Below are 17,196 nucleotides of genomic sequence, written 5' to 3' on the forward strand. Positions count from 1 at the left end.
TCTCCAAATTTCCTCCAGAGAGGTGATTCATGATAGTAACTTCTTCATAGTGCTGCTCTGCATCTAACTTTGATACCTTTCAAGTAATAATCTCTCCTACCTTTACTTCAGCAGAGATACGCTCAGATGAAGCCAGTTCCTAGCTCTATTTTCTATTGGTCCTAAGACTCAGCTAAGACATTACTACTTCTCACTCTAGCAAAGAGTTCTGCCACAATATTTTTTTCTTTTTTTTCCCTTGTCTCGCCTGCATTTGAGTAATTGCAGGCTTCTTCCCCAAAACCTAATTAACTTAAAAGGATAAATGTCTATTTACATTTCTCTTCAGTAACAGATCTAGGAAGTTAAGCATGAGGAGAAAGCTGAATTTATGGAAACAGCACTAGAATAGACGTGTCTTCATAAAGTTAATTAAGCATCCTCCTCCATAAGGCATACTACAGTACCTTCTTTTCAGCTGCTCTTCTCTGAAGGTCCTTCTGTTTGCGACAAAGCAGTTGAAATTTCAACAGCTTTCCAGTTAGTGTTACAGGAATTTCTTCACCACGATCCAGAATGGCTTTGGCTACTTCTATCACCTGCAAAGACACCCCGCCCCCCCCCCAAATAACTGTTACTTGTATAGTTTTAATATTGCATTTGACACATATTTTGCATGCTGAAATGAGGAAGTGCTATCGCACATTGTACAATGTGTGGGTCAAAATGGCCACCCTTTCAGAAAAACAACACATCAGTAAGATGCATAGCTATTCTTTGGTTCCTAAGACCTCAAATGAAGTTATATCTGCTATAGTGTGAGATAAAACTAGAATGGAGAAAACTTCTATGATTTATGTAAAGGTCAACAGACACACAGTTCTCACAGTAAAATGTAATTTTTTTAGGTTTCAAACAAAGAAGCAACATTAAGCAACTACTTATTATAAAGTAATAAATTAAAAAGCATTTAACAGATAGCAAATCAAGGGGAGTAGTTTGGAGTAGTGTTTACAAAGTGACTAGTGTCTGAGGCACTAGCCCTGAATGAAAGATAAAAACTCCTTGAAGGGAATTTGAGAGGGTCTGTCTTGGTGAAAATATACCCCCTCCCTGTGTAATTCCGATTCTGTTGGTATGCAGCCTAATTGGGGTGAAATAAGGCTATTGAGTTTTCTTAGGGTGATGACAGCAGCGGGAACATACAGCTGCATTGTCCAGATGTGTGGCATTGACAGGCTGTTTTATGACTATGTTTTTTACAGCTTGTTTCCACTAAATTTCATACAACTCACTAACATCTGGGCCGTTTTCCTTGGAGCCTCATAACCACTTTATTTACTGCGAAAAAAATAAAATAACGTAAAAATACCATAAAAAGTTGTTATATGTTTCTTTTCACTTGTGTTGTCTCTGTAATAAAGTTCACCTATGTAGGAAGCGCTGTTGAGGAATAATATAACCATAATATTTTCCTACTTTTGTTTTTAAGCAACCATCAGCTTTATTTATAACCATGGGCTGAATTAGGTGTTACTCAAATGTTCTGACATGTTTCTCTTTTCCCCTCTTGGAGCAATTACAGTTGGGCACATATGGTGTCAATTTTGCTTGCTAACGTTCAGACAATGAAGGTGCACACTGCATGTCACTGAACTGTGTCTTGTCTAATGCAACCACCACCATTAGCTTTGAGCTTTCATAGCTTCTTGCCCAGCTTAGAAAGTTTCACCTCTCAAGTAAAACCTAGGTAAGCAAACATAGCCACTAAAAATGCTTCTCTGAATAAAACAAAGCCAAAATGGAATCCAGACTATTATATGCCGAATTATTGTTTTATACAAATGAAAGCAAGGTACAGAAAAAGAAATCTCTTAAAATTCAGATTTTTCTGAATCATATAACAGGGAGAAAAAACAACCAAAATATTTGCATTTATAAACCCTCCCAAAACAATCCTGCCCCTCCAACACTAATAAACCTAGTGATCTCCTTGACATACACATAGGAAAGCATGTCATGGTTAACATCAGTTCTGCTTTACATCTTTTGTATTCAGACTACTTACTGGTCACTATCTCAACAAGCCAACCATAGAAGGCTTCTGGAAAGACTCACACTGACTTCAGAGTCACAGCAGAAAAATCAAGGATATGTTAAGAACAGACTTAAAAATTCCCATAGACAGTAGGCACACTAGAAACTACTAGCTATTCCAACAAAAAATAGTCACCCAGAGCTAGCTAAGCAAATCTGTGCTCTGAAAGAAAGACGCTTTGGTAGAAATATCACAGTAATTTCCCTTGGAGAGAAAAATTCTCATATAGGTTTCTTTTGCAGAAGTGGTGTTAACAGCCTATGGAAAGGGATGCTTCCCAATTGCCTAATCTAGATGAGTTGCACATTTCTTGAAACACAATAGTGGGGAAACAGAGGGATTCTGGAAGGATTCCTGAAAACTGTATATATAGTAACCCGGCTGGATGGCAGTCACTGATTTATTGCTCATGGAAGAAGGAAGGAATGCTTCGACTCTTTTACAACCCATTCTTCCCGAGAATTTCAAAGCATTTTACCAGTCAAAAGCAATGCATCATGATTATTCCTATTCTGTAGATAGAGAATGCAGAAATTAAGAGACTTGTCCAAGGTCTATAGTGAGCTGGACAACTCTGAGTGGGTGGGAAGAACAAATTTTCTTATGTGAGGCATTACAGAAGTATAAACCAAACTATTTAACAGAAGTACATTCCATGACTGTGGAGAGAGGTCAGACGAATAAGACCAAGATAAAATGAGCACACTACATTTGGCAATACAAAGCAAGCAAATAGTTTTTCATACAGCAATGTAAAATCTGCTTTATACATAAGGAAATAAAAAACAATCCTTCATCACTGCTAGTTTAAAGACAGAACATAGACCAATCCATGTACAGTAGATAAAAGAAATTAGATTTATTACACTTATGCATGTTTATGTCATCTGTGGTCCTGTGAGTTATGCAGGCACCTGGCATAAACAGTTAAGAATCCACAGAGCCTCAATAAGAAAAAAAAGCTGAAGACAAAGACTTGGTAGGAGTATAGAAGGAATTTTTTTGGATACTATGAAGTGGATTCATTTCAGATCAGTTATACCTCATCCCACCAGTGATGACCTTTTTCTTATGTGAGAAACCACGGAAACTTGGATGGACCAACTCAGTTAGGTAGGGCCTCTTTTCCTTTAAAGGAAGAGGAAACTTAGCATTCCTCACACAGCAGGGGTCACATTTGCAAAGTGCAGAAAGGCTTCAGCAATGCAGTATTTGATCTCATATGGTGGCAGTCTGAACCATGCAGAGATCGAGCTGCCTGGTGCAAAGGGCATGTATTTCAAGCCAGTCAAATGCTGCATGAGTGCTTGTAAGTGACACTATACTACTGGAAGATGCCAGTGCCATTGAGGTAGGAGATGGGTCTTAAAAGTTAGGGAAATATTTAAAGCCAGAGTCTTTATGGTATCTTTCTTTGAAATGCCTCCTTTTCAATATACAGAATCATTGCGGCTGCTAAATCATAATCAGAAAAGCTTTCAAAGTGATAAATTGCTTTATCAACTTTCATAGCTTTCTCACTACTTGGAAGCAGTAGCATCACTTGCTGTGAACAGTGGTCAGCCCATTTCGTAGTGTAGTTCTCCCATATCCAGGGTGAGCTTTCTAAAGCCCTGTCTTCCCTCTTGTTCCTGAAACTGTGAGAAAACCAGGCCATCACATATACCTCAGACTTCCTAAAAGAAACATAAGGGTTCTGAGAGGAAGTCCTCAGTCATTCAAATCCCTTAGCAGCTGACACAGTTGAAGTCCATTTGAAGCAGGAGAGCCTCCAGTCAAGAGGCTAGATAGATTATACATACCAACCAAGTTATTATTTACTGTTCAAATTTTCCTGAGCAAGCTAAGAAAAGAAGGGGAAAAAAAAAAAAGCTAACTTCACTTATTACAATCTGCCATCAGTATCATGAATTCCTCACAAGCAGCTTTCAAGAAAGACTAGGGAACAAAAGCTGCATGTGTCATACTGACAAATTTCTTTTGTCCAAAGAAGACTTCTTTACACATACTGTTAAATATTTCTGAATCTGCTGATGTCATTTCATTGACTATAGCATACTACAATCAATCATTTTGAAAGAATACCAGGAAGGCACTGAGCTAACTGAAACAACTTCTTTCAGATCACACCTGCAGTGTGTTGAAATGCAATTTAGTCTCTACTATCAGACCATTCACCTAATTTCATTTTTCCTCTCAGAACCTCTTCCCAACTATGATGTCAAAAGATCACCTGCTTAATCATTATCCTTCACTGTTGAATTAATGACTCACAATTCAAACTGAGCTTAAGGACTCATATAAATCAGTAAATCAACTGCATATCTGAACAGAGCATCATTTACAGCTTATGTATCCACAAGTTAGACTGTAAAACTTAAGCTAAGCTAATGAATTAGATTCATTAATCAGTGAAGACTCTACCAACATGTATTCTAGAGAATTAAAAAAAACTGAAGTGGATTCGATGACTCCTTTTGCCCCCCTCAGGGTCCTTTTCAAACAAACCTACTAAAATAAGAACAGGACACTTTCACTATTGAGCAATACTGAGCAAATACATATGCTGTTCATGTACTAAATATCTACTTTTCTATTGTGAGAACATTTCTCAAAGCAGCAGCAATGGCTGCTTGTGCCCTAGAAAAACATGTTGTCACTCATACGAGCCAGTCTGGTTTTTGCCAAATCACAATACAGCTTGATCTGGTTAGCAGAAACCTAGTTAGAAATACCCCTTGTAAGAAGGTCTGTTCTTTAAACCTCTCTCTACAGAAAATGTGCAACCTGAGGGCATACCTTAACTGGTTTAATCTCAGCAATGCAGAATGAGAACTAAGACATGTGTACAGCATATGTGTCGTAGCGTTACAAGTACTTAAATAATGTTTTAAGGGAAATACAAACAGGTGAATAACCTAATTTAAGTAAAAATGAGAAAATACATTACATAAAAATTAGGATGACTTTTCACCTTGGCTTTATTAAAGAGCTCATACAAGAGCTAGGACTGATTGGGTTATAGCAACAACAGTTCAGTCTCATGGAATACATAAATCCCAAATGGAAGGCATATAATGTGATAACTCAAAGGACTACACAGGCCACTATTGATCACACAGTGGCATCAGATGCTCTGATGATGGCAAAGGCTGATGCAAAGACACGATGGTATGTCTTTACGCTGGGTAATATTTTATTCTTTTTTAGGTGGCATGGGTTTCCTATATTTGAAATAAAAATCCCTTTGCTGTTATCTGAGGCTTAGAACTATTTACCTCATCACACACACGCACCTCTAATGCCACTAGGATGACCTAAGTCATTAAGACATCTGTAGTGGACAGGCATACAGAACGTAGAACTAGGCAAGATCTTTGCTGTTCTGGAAAGGCAGCTGAACCCAGCTGAATGCCTTTTCTTTTGTCAGGATATTTTCTTTTGTTTCCATTTGGCCAAGTTATGAGAAGGCATTTGACAATGATATTCTACTCTCTTGGATACTGGTGCTAGCAAGGCAATTGTCTATCCAAGCAATCTAGCAAGCACTACAAAGTTCACCACTGAAAGGCATTATGAAGTAAGAATTAAGGTGAACAGGACGAGTAGAAGCTCATGTAGCTTCTTCTCAGTGAGTTCTAGTAAAATCTTCAAGACATAGAAAATCTTGGACTACCTTAACATTATCTAGGAGGAATGTGGATAACCCAAGTTTGCAGTTCATCCGAAGATGCCAAAGATTTTTGGCCTGGGGTGTGACAGTGTCTGTTTGGAATAGTTTGGCACAGACATAAATTGTCCCTATTCAGTTGGCAGCAATCTGAATTGCTTGTAACGGTCTCCTGTGAGATAAAGATGGGGGTAAATCTGCCCTCAGCTAATACACAGACACTGGTAGTCTTCCATAAGGCTCATTCATATTGATATTCACAAATTGCTGAAGACCAATGGGAGTTGTGAAACTTCCTAAACCTAAGCTAAGCTAACAATTTTTTTCCTTAGCATCCTTTTAAGTAAACTGGCCTAAATACTTGGACCCAGGAAGCAGAGCAGTTAAACTCTCCTCAGAAGACAAAACAATAAATATCTCAGGTAAATGTACCACCTCATGCACTGGGATCATTTACAAAACATACTATATTCTGTACTACAATGTACCTGGTAGGAGCTTAGTAACAGATACAACAGAGTTGACAACAGAGGAGTAGATAGTGCCCACAGCAGGATTTAAAGTCTCTTACCCTTTCCTGGAGCCAGTACCTCCCTGAAAAGCATCTTCATTTAACAACAGTTCCCAACTGTTTCTTGAGCATTAATCTTCTGCATATCTATACAGTGTAAGGGCCAAGTCCTTCTGCAATAAAATTGTCTTAACTTGCATGCACACAATAGCACTTGACAAAGGGTGACTGGAGAACTGTTCCATTTTATTATGACATTTAAGACTGCAGTATTTGTTTTGCTCTGTACTGGAATGAAAAATAAAATTAAATCTTTCTATCCTTCTGACCATTCAGCACGGCTGCCAAAGTTGTTTCTACTGTCAAACCCTCTCATCATAACAATGACATCAGAAAAGTTTTGGCTCCTGAGCTGTTCCATTTTACAACAACTTTTAAAATTAATTTTGCTCTACAGTGGAATGAAAACAACATCTTCTAACTTTTATTGCAAAATAGAATTCTATTGACATACATTTTTAGACTGAGAAGGTTGGGTTTTAATACGACTGTCTCTACTTTTGAGAAGGCCTATTCTTGACCACAATCTTTCTGATAGCATTTTGTCAAAATCTATACACTTCCACAAAAATATGTCACCTTTAATTATATGTTTCCACAAGAAACCAAAAGGCTTCCTTAAAAATACTCCTGACTAGCATTATTTCCGAAACTTTTTTCTTCAGTGACACATATCCTGGCTACAAGTCTTTGCTCTCCTCCAGATGCCACACAACTTGTACTTCTTGCGTGAAAATATTCCTTGCCATAAGCATTATGTCTGTGACATTAAGAGTTCTGTTTTCTCATCAAGCTAAAACCAAAACTTTTGATTTTTCTGCCCTAGGAATTTACTATAACGTCCTTAACACAAAATGAACGCATACTCCTTGTCCCTAGTGCTGCCCTCTTCCCCCCCTCCCCCTTTTTTTTTCTGAAGATATTGTTAGAGACAATGATGAGAGAATTTAGAAAAAGGGATGAAGATATTGTTAGAGATGATAAGAGAGTCTAAAAAAGGGACATAAGACAATAGAAAGGTATAAGATAATAGAAAGGTATGAGGTATTCAAGACCTACCAAAGAGAGGATATAAAATTTATTTAGAAATAGAATAGCTATTCTTAACTGGTTTCTTGAACAAAATTCATGCCATTGGGGTAAGTAATAGAAGATAGTTTTGAATAATTATGCACATGCACACAGACTTTTAAATATATATTTAAAATATATCTATTATATAACTATATATGGTATAATTATGTATCATACAATGATATATAATACAATATATACCTATATATAAAGAAATTCATAATAGAGTAAGAGCACCTATCCCAGGAACTACATGCTCAGTTCCAATCTAAAGTGGACCTTCTCTTTACATCATGCCATGACCAGCACTTCAAATAGTCTTACCAGCAACAACCCTAATCTTAAGTCTACATTGTACACCCTTCTAGCAAAGCATTAATTCACAGAAATGCTTAAAGACTGCTTTAAATCCACTGCTTCCTGGCTAAATTAATTCCATTTTTTTCCCCTTCAGCTTGTTGATTGTTATGTTTTGCTGTCCTACAAAAGTTCTTAATATCTTGGGTTATGTATTTTGTATTGGAATGACAGGAGAGGAATCTGTCTCACTTATACCTAGAAAACGCAAGGATCCTTCTGTCTCTGCTACAGCCTATTGCCTATTAAGGCAAGAAGTACTGTGAACGTTACACAATTTCCCAAGGATTCTGACAGCACAATCTTAGAGAAAAAAACAAACTAAAGAGCCCATGTACCATGTAAATAATTTTAAAACAATGCAAGATTCCATTTCTAACCAATAACCTTTTAGTCCTCAAAATGAGCTGTACAAAGCATGAACTAATTAAGATTTATATGCAAGCACTCAACTGAACTGGATTTTAATAGCAAAACTGTGCATATTATGCTTGGCAGTAGAAGGATTTAATTTGGGGGTCTCTGGCTTGTTTGTGGAAATGGCACAACTAGGTTGATATCTCAATATGTCTGGTGATATGGGTTGGCTGTTACCTATTTTGACTCAGACAGTAAAACTGGCACTTCTGCTTTTATCAGTCCAGAAGTTTGAAATATCTGCATTGATACTACTTCCCTGTTAGCAAGGAGGTAAATAAAGTGAGGTTTTGTATGAAAACCCTTTGCGATGCAGATCTGGAAGCAAGTCAACAGGAGAATCAAACAGGTCCTGTGTTCAGCCAGCTATGGCAAGAAGCAGAACAATTTGTCATCAAAATTCTATATTCTCTTCTGTTTAAATATTAACAGTTCCAGCATGTTGATGTGCAAGCTAATGTTTGCTTGCTTGTCACATGCAAGAATCAAACAGAGATAATTCAGTGCAATCAGATGGGTAACAAGATCCCGGATAGCCCGATTTAAAAGTCCTCACTATTTCAGATTTAAGGAAGAAAAGCAAGAAAAATAAGAGAAAGACAACAGATGCCTGCAGAGATAAGGACAACAAAAGATTATTTTTTTTTAACTGTATCAGGAAAAAAAATATCATTAACATGGCACTGGTCTGGTATTAAATGGAAACATAAAGATGCAGGAAAAGTAGGGTTAATCAGTGATTATTCTGCTCTATATTCGGAAAACCAGCAGATAACATGGTTGTATCACTTCATTAATAAGCAGTTATTTCCAACTGTATCAACAGAAAGTTGCAAAAAGGCAGCTTTTAAAGCTAAGCATACCAAAACCCAGACATAGACAATATAATCAAAGAAGTGTTAAAAACAGGTAGCTGAGGAGCTCTTTAGATGGTGAATATTGACTTTAACCGACTCTTGGAGAACAAGGGCAGTTTTAAAGTAAAGAAAGCAAGCTGATGTCACACCAACGCTTAAAAAAGGGAAACTAGAATAACATAAGTATTTTAAGTACTGGCAGTGTAATGCTGATCATTGCAGAATAACAGAGGGGCTGGTATTATTTCCTTAATGTCCTAAGGGAGGATTCAATGAACAACAAATAAAGGGAGGGTAAAATAATTATTACAAATTCAATTTTGTTCTTTTTGGGGAAAAAAAAAAAAGGTGGCCTTTTCAAAAAAAGAATAGCTTTCTCTGGTAAGACTGCAATTCTAGCTGAAACAGGTAAGGTGATACAGTGAAAAGCAGAATTTCCTAAGTATTCTTTGACTACTGATTTAGAAAGCAGTGACAAAGATTAAAACTCATTAACTGACAGATCTGAAAATGCAACCATAAACAAAGAGTCATCATCAAACAGGTGAGTTTCTTGTGGGGTCTGAAGCATACAACATATTGAGACTGCTCTGTTTAAAAGTTTGTGTCTTTCCCAGATCACTGACAAAGTCTTCAATTATAAGATCTCCAGAAGACACAATAATAATAATAAAAGTATCAGGAAAGGTCCTCCCCAGAAACAAATTAAGTTGTAGCAGATTCTCAATTGTTTTCAATCATTTAAAAAAAAAAAATCCAATCTTGATTTTAAAAATTCCAGCACACAAATTATTTTTGGAAAAAATACTGTGACCTATAGCACAGGTCATAATAGTCTCTTCTGCCAATCAAATCTATCTACTAATTTCACAGAACGTAAAACAAACTGGTGATAGTAACGTGGATAAGAAATTCAACTCTCGGGCTACAGTGTTCAGAAATTTTCTTGTCAGTAGCCCTTCTCACCAAAAAAGAAGAATCAAAACAATTTAGTGATCTTATTTTGTGCATATGTGTATATCTATTTATTTCTGCAGCATTCACTACGGTCTCGTGGGAAACCAGATCGTATTTACACTTGACAAACAAGTCTGAAGCTTTCACACCTGACCAGAAAAGTTAGCTCTCGGAGAAGCGACATAACTCCTAGTTAAATCCTCTGGTAAGCCAGCACAGTGTAAACTGTAACAACATAAGCCTAAAATACTAGGCATTTACCAAGCCCTTCCCAGCCTAGACTGAGAAGAACACAGAGGGCATTGGGTCAGTTTTACTAGAGAGCAAGGGAGAAGGAAAACTCTTCTTTTCAAAGCTCTGTGTCTCACAGGGGAAGGAAAGGCGAAGAGAAGAAAAAAAAAGGCATCATTAAAGACAGGGTGCAGGATAAAAAAACCCAGAATAATAAAATCACTTGCAGGAAGCTTTCCTTTCAACTACACCAAATGTTTCCTCTACATTTGAGGTCCAAAGCCCAGATAGTCGATTTACCTTTTCCTTTCCAATAGGAATGCCTTCTCCAAACCACCTCCTCCTTCCACCCCCTTCAACTTATGGGATTTGCTGCTATCACAGGCTTCACTCCACTTGTGTATTGGCCTCTTCCCCTGGGTTGTGCCCATCTTTTCTACTGAAAGCACGCTTCCACTCCTCCACAGCATACTATACAGAGCCTAGCAGAAGATGAATTTACTCCTTAGGTTTGTTTTTATGTATATATGTAATTCTGCCATGCCTAGGAGCTTTTCAACTTGCATTCACCTATACCCATCCTCAAGGAATCAGAAGTCTAGCGAGGATTTCTGGAGTGCAGTGCACACTGCTCATGCTGCCTCCCATCCTCAAAACGCCGGAGATGACAGCAGAGTTAGCTATCTATCCAGTGATTAACAGCTGGGAAATACTTATTTACAACTGATTTATTCTGCTCCAGCCTCACAGAATTTCAGGATGAGAATGGGCCACGATTTGGATTTGGCACCTGATTTGATTATATTTTTCAGCTTGACAACTGTAGGTAGGAGCCTTGCTGTGAGAAACCAGAATTAATATATTAATTCTTGACAGATAGTGGAATAAAGATTAATATTTTTAATTGCAATTAAGCCTGTTTGATTACACAGGATGGCTTGTCCTGGAGACGAGTCAGAGCAGTATGGAAGGATGCTGCTCTTACAAGACTTCAGTTTTGCTGGCTTCACAAGCACAAGGACACATTTTGAAAGCAGTGTTCTGGGATCCACATCCAAACAAAACTGCTCTCGTCTCTGTCACTTGTGCCTTTTTCATCTTTCCACGGCCCAAGCACCTCAGCTTATCCGAGAGAATCACAAAATTGTTCCACATTTCTCTCCCTTTCATCTGTCTCTCTCTCATGGCCGTGTCCCTTACTCAATTGTCCATTTTCAGCAATGCCATCTATCTACTTCCAGTCTTCTCACATGAAGGGGCCACATGAGGCTCCATCTTCTTTCACAGTCTTTTCTCACCGTGGTACTACTCCCCAGCTCCAGCTTGCTCCTTTATGAGTATGGGACAAGATTCCTTCTCAAAATTTCCTGGGTAACATAAAGGCAAATTTCCTGACCCTGTCCCAGTGAGTCCAACAAAACTGGAAAACAACTCTTAGAAGAAAAAGAAAAATAAAAAAAATACTTCCATCCACAGAGCCCCTGAACCCATTCTCACCAGAATTTTCAAGAAAGAAGAAAGAAAAAAAAAAAAAAAAAAAAAAAAAAAAAATCACCCACATGAACAAATCTAGTATGGAAAATTTAGGCTTGAATAGATTTCCAAAATTCAAAGTTTGGGAACTAAAACACTATCATATTTTTTAGTGGTAAAGCACCTTAATTACACATGATTTTACCAACCTTAATAGAAAGCTGACAAAACAGGTACATAAACGATGAGACACATACCTTGCTTATAAAATGCATATATTTTATTCAAACATACTGTAGTTTTAGGTCTTGTCTGTTGGAAAAACTGTACATGATAAATTAATCTGATTTATTAAAAAGTCTGTTGATATTTTACAGGAAGTGTAACATTTTCCCTTCCATATAGAAACAACAACAAAAAAATCATTTCCACGGCATCTTTATGAGAGACTCAGCCTAACGTTATTTAATGAAGTGCTGGAATTAGCACCAAATTACCAGTCAGGACTCCTACTCCCATCAAGTCACTTAAGAGACAGAAAAGGTGTTGGACACCTAATTCTCCTGGATTTGAAATCTTTTAGCTACATATTCATAAACCCTGCCCTGATCCTCTTCACTTTGTACAATAAGAGTGATATGAAATGCAACACAGTAAGATGAGAGAAACCCCGAAGGGAAATAATTTAGAATAGACAACAGGGATTATTTTAATATGATACATGATTAGCTTGCAGTATACCAAGAGCAGTTTGTTAAAGTTTCTTGACTTGTAGGCACTGCAGACTGCTGCACTGAAATTTATTAAAAACCCCTGCATTTCAGTAGAAGCAGCACGCAAGACCAATGACGTGGGTAAAAATGTTAATAACATTAATAACCACATTACTATGCATGTCATCAGTCTCAAACTGATACACATGTACATGTCATATGTTCAAAGAGCATTAAACATCAGGAATCTCATTTACAGTCTCCCTAGAAATGAATATGCACTTGTGGAAATGCCAGTATGTTGAATCCTACCACAGAGAAAAGAACCATATGCAATGAAGACAGAAATGCTCCTCTCATAACATTTCACAACCCTGTGTTCTGTGCTAACCTCGTACTTGTTTATCCTTACTGCAGTGAAAGCTTTGAATGCACAAACTGCACATGGACTTTAAGTGAACGCTCAGGAGTAAATTCTGCCCAGAGAGGCAGGATCTTAATGCTTGTGGCAACATGATCAATCTTTTAATTTGCTACAGCCAGAACGGAAACTGAGTCCAAGCAAAAGGTCAGAACAGGCATTTTATATTCTCTGTTAAAGGAGGGGAGGAAAAAAATGTCTTTGAGGAGTAAAGTAAGTAGCTAATGAGACACAGCACTGACAGCTGGAATTTAATAAGTATCCACTTCACAAGGAAAATTGCTCTTAGTAATTAAATACAGGTATCATACAAAGCTTCTGCTTAGAGCTAGACTTCAGAATCCTTCTGTCAGTAGAACTGAAGAGGTTTTGCATACCAGGTAATACAAGGGTGAGTTTGCCTGGGAGGCTAGTCCTAAACGAAGAGGGTTAATTGCATAAAATTCACAGTCATGTCAGTGGTCAATAATTCCAAAGGGACTTGTTCAGATAGTAGTCTGGCATTACTGAAAAACAGACTGCAACTAAAAAGACCTGTTATAAAGTCCACCAAAACCTGAGACACATAAAAAGTTTATTAGTCATTGCAGAACTAAAACGCAAACAAGATCTTTTTAGAGGGATCCAAAATTCTTTATGCTCCAGGTCTGTAGGGCCATAAAACTCTACCTGAGAAAATTTTAAACAATATTCTAATTAATCACAGGATTTTATAACCTCTCACAAGCTGTAAGTAAAACATTAACAAGGTAGGAGGAAGTACTCTTTGTACTAAGCATGATTCCTAACCCTGCTGACGTACCCAACTAGACGAACCAGGTTAGAATTTAACATCAAACTGAGACTATAATGGATACTAGCATACAGAGATGGCCTTTTGTTTATGGGACTGCATTCCCATAAATGAAGGTATAAGTCTCTAAATTACTGGGAGCATCTGAGAGAGCAGACTCTAATAATTTTTCTGTAATTTGTGACACCCTCCATCAAAATATCACCACACAACATATTCTTAACATAATAAAACTCATATCCCTAAAAAGACATGTTGATCCTCACTTAATTAGCAGTCCAACAGAACACTTGGTATCACAAAAAGAAAGCAGTTTAAGTACTGAGAGTTTTAACCAGCTACATCCAATAGATTTGCATTTACCCAGGTATGCATAACACAATCATGCAGCTGTACTTACTTCAGTGTAAAAGAGCACCTACTCTGCAATACATGTTTTAACCTACCTCATAGAACATAGGCACATCCTTAACCTTTTTTCCCTTTTGATTTCCAGATTCTCTGATCTGCAAGGAAATAAAGGCATTCTACTGTGAGAAGATTTTAAGTTTACACAAATTATTTTACTCATTATTCCCTTCTGCAAACATTACACTCACACTCCGAAACAGTGAGAAATCATCTTACGGTACTCCTGTACCTTAGGGAAGGAGCTTTTGTGATCAGCACCTCGAAGAAAAGTCTGTAACAAAAGCTCACTATTTACAGGGAGCAGACCAGCTTATACATAAAAACAGAAAAGCTTTTCTTTTTCCATTTAGTGGAATTTTTAAGACTTCCACAGAGCAATTCAGTTGAATGCGAAATTTAGAGCTACCAAAGAAGTTAGTATCTAGAAGGGAGATCTAGGGTTTGGTTTGTTATTAAATGTTCCTTTCCTGCAATACCTGTCTGAAAATGTCTTCACGTGTTACCACACTGAAGAGCTTCCGCTGTGGCACCTGCACAGCAAGAGACAGGGCCTTGGTGTGGATTTCATCCTCAACGTTGGTCCCAACAACGAAAGCGATGCTAGGCTTCCAGTCATCCTACTTTCCAAAAGAAAACATTTAAGGTATTAAAACTGAAGCAAACAAAAGTGCTTCTCTGCAGTTTCAAGGAGTAATCCTGCAGAGGTGGTTACTCCCTTTAAGACATATTAAACATCACTGTATTAATCACACTGAAATAAACCGTATACAACCCGAAAAAGCACATACTATTTTGTCCCAATTCCTTCTGCCATCAGGTGGCAGCATTATGCTACGGAAAACACAAATGCCTACTAACAACCTCACAAACGTCCTGGCAGGCAAACGCTGCATTAGCATCACACACAGATAAAGTAACTTTTAAATGTCATTTGCAGTTCTGACATATCACTAAGCAAACAAGAAGTGAATTTGGAATACATGTATTATTGTGATCATTTGCTGTAGAAAAAAATAAACAAATTTCAGCTCCCTCGTCCTGCAAATTAGATAATGCCCAGATACTATTTTCTGAAAACTGTAGCATTATTTGTATGATGTTTTATGAGGGTATATTTATGCATACCATGGTTTCACTAAGTATTCTGAACCAAGAAAAATTATTTACTGATGGCAAGTTATATTTCATTAAATATTGACAAATGAAAAACACTAGCAGTTTTCAAACATTTGCAGTAAAATACACATTTTTATGAAAAAAAAATCTGATTTCAGCATTAAAGAAACGCAGAACACAAGAAGACTGGAAGACGTTATTTAGTGACACACATCCACGAAAGCTTCAAAATAATGTCATTCAAGCAACTTTTACTGGTTACTCTTCTTTCCCATTTCTTCTGCTTTAACCTACTGGAATCCCTTTTAGAAAGCCAGCGGCTATCTCCAGCACATCTACATCGCACTCCAGAGTATTCTCTATCAGCACCAGTGGTGCCTGGGACATAAGCATTTCCAGGGGTTGTGCTGTACACTCTTGAGGAATCACCAATTATTTTTTTTTCATTGCACATCTGCATGTGTAAACTGCAAGGATATCAATAATGCATAAAGGTAAGATTGGAAGACCTTCAGTGACATCAAGGCTGTCCCAAGACATGGTCACGCTAATGAGGACCAGGCTAAACTGAGCCACATACCAGTCCAGTGTGCATCACAGCTGGGAAAGATTTTAAAGACAAATTTAGGAGAGGTTTGTAACTTCAGGATTTTGATGGAAATATTTTCATAAGTGTATATTATGTACAAAGTCCTTGTGGAAAAGAGGAACAAAACCTGAGTTGATGGCAAAGTAAGGGAAAGGACCGTTCCAAAAAAAGTTAGATATAAATCGTAAAAGGAAAAGTTTCTTCTTCCAGTTTTACTGTACCCTTCTTCATTTGTTCCCTCTCTTAGCTGAAAAAAAGCCTACCTAAATGTTTGCAGTTTGAGTAACTGATGACTTGGGATGGGAGAAAGCAACAGTTGACCTAAGTTTCAAACTAGTAAATGCTTGCATGGAGGGAAACAGTTTGTCATACTCTTAAGGTAACAAAGCATAACATCACATGAATATAGCACGATGTGATTATACATACATGCCCCATCTTTTTAACCACAGACTATTCAGAGAAACAAAAAAGATGGAAAGATTACCTAGGTCACTAAGTGTAGTCTTCTGAAACTGCAAGTAGCTACAGAGCAGACACCTAATCCAAAAGGGTCCCTACAGTTCCACACATCATAAACTTCCTTGATGCTTTATAGCAGCACAAAATAAACCTTAAGTTTTTAAAATTATAAAATGCAGGAGAGTGCAAGCTTATCACTGATGCTCTAGGAGAATGCAAACATGATGGAATTTATGAGAGTGTCCAGGTGACCTGGGGCAGCAGGCACTACTCAACGGAGAAGCAGCAGCAGCAATGGCCTGTGTGGGGACCGCACCAAGTACTCTGAATTTCTTTTTCCCTTCTAACTGGGGGGAAAGACAGGGGACAATACCTCCTCCTGCCTAAAGCTGCCAAGATAGCCACCGGTGCACAGCACTATGAAAGAGCTAGCTATTCCGATATTATCATCGAAACACGCACACAGAACTTGCAGTTAATCTGAATTCAAGTTAAAGTTGTCATTGTATAGCTGCCAAGAGTTGGACACAAAAACTTTACCATTCTTTGAACAGAGAGCATTTAGATGTCCATACTTGCGCAATTACGCAAATGCATCATTTCCTAGGCTTTCAGAATTGAGACTGAAATGCCCTCACGAGACAATATCCTGATGTTCCCAGGGCTCACCAGCAGAGACGGAGCCTTTGGAACAACCATCTGCCTGCGATGTGAGCTCATGGAGCAACTGGTATCACTACGCTGTCCACTTCGGTGAGGACCACCAAAAGAGGGGAAGGAGGTCCAGTAATTCTCACAGACAGATGCTGACAGCACAAGAGCAGCAAGACTCAGGAATGTCAGGATCTAACCTAGATGCGAGCAGCAATATAGAGCCTGCTCGCACAGCTTCCTACAGTTCTTCAGGTATGCGAAGAAATCCCCATCAGAGTCCCAAAACCTCTGCCTTATGCCTTCTTAAGTTCCTTCGTAAAACATGCTGGTGTCTTGGTGCCCACAAATTAAAC

General features: G+C 37.9%; 1 protein-coding gene across 1 annotated transcript in view; it reads right to left on the bottom strand.

Moving 5' to 3' along the window:
* The window catches only part of SPAG17 (sperm associated antigen 17), a 99,006-nt gene that overhangs the window by 75,822 nt on the left and 5,988 nt on the right, over positions 1-17,196 (bottom strand). The window contains exons 2-4 of the mRNA XM_010567509.1: positions 14,499-14,639; positions 14,058-14,117; positions 447-578 (exon numbers count right to left, since the gene is read on the bottom strand). Coding sequence (XP_010565811.1) covers positions 447-578; positions 14,058-14,117; positions 14,499-14,639 — 333 coding nt within the window. The remainder of the gene's footprint in view (positions 1-446; positions 579-14,057; positions 14,118-14,498; positions 14,640-17,196) is intronic.

This window comes from Haliaeetus leucocephalus, unplaced genomic scaffold (assembly GCF_000737465.1).
Source record: "Haliaeetus leucocephalus isolate CR32 unplaced genomic scaffold, Haliaeetus_leucocephalus-4.0 Scaffold228, whole genome shotgun sequence".
In the NCBI taxonomy this organism is placed as follows: Eukaryota; Metazoa; Chordata; class Aves; order Accipitriformes; family Accipitridae; genus Haliaeetus; species Haliaeetus leucocephalus.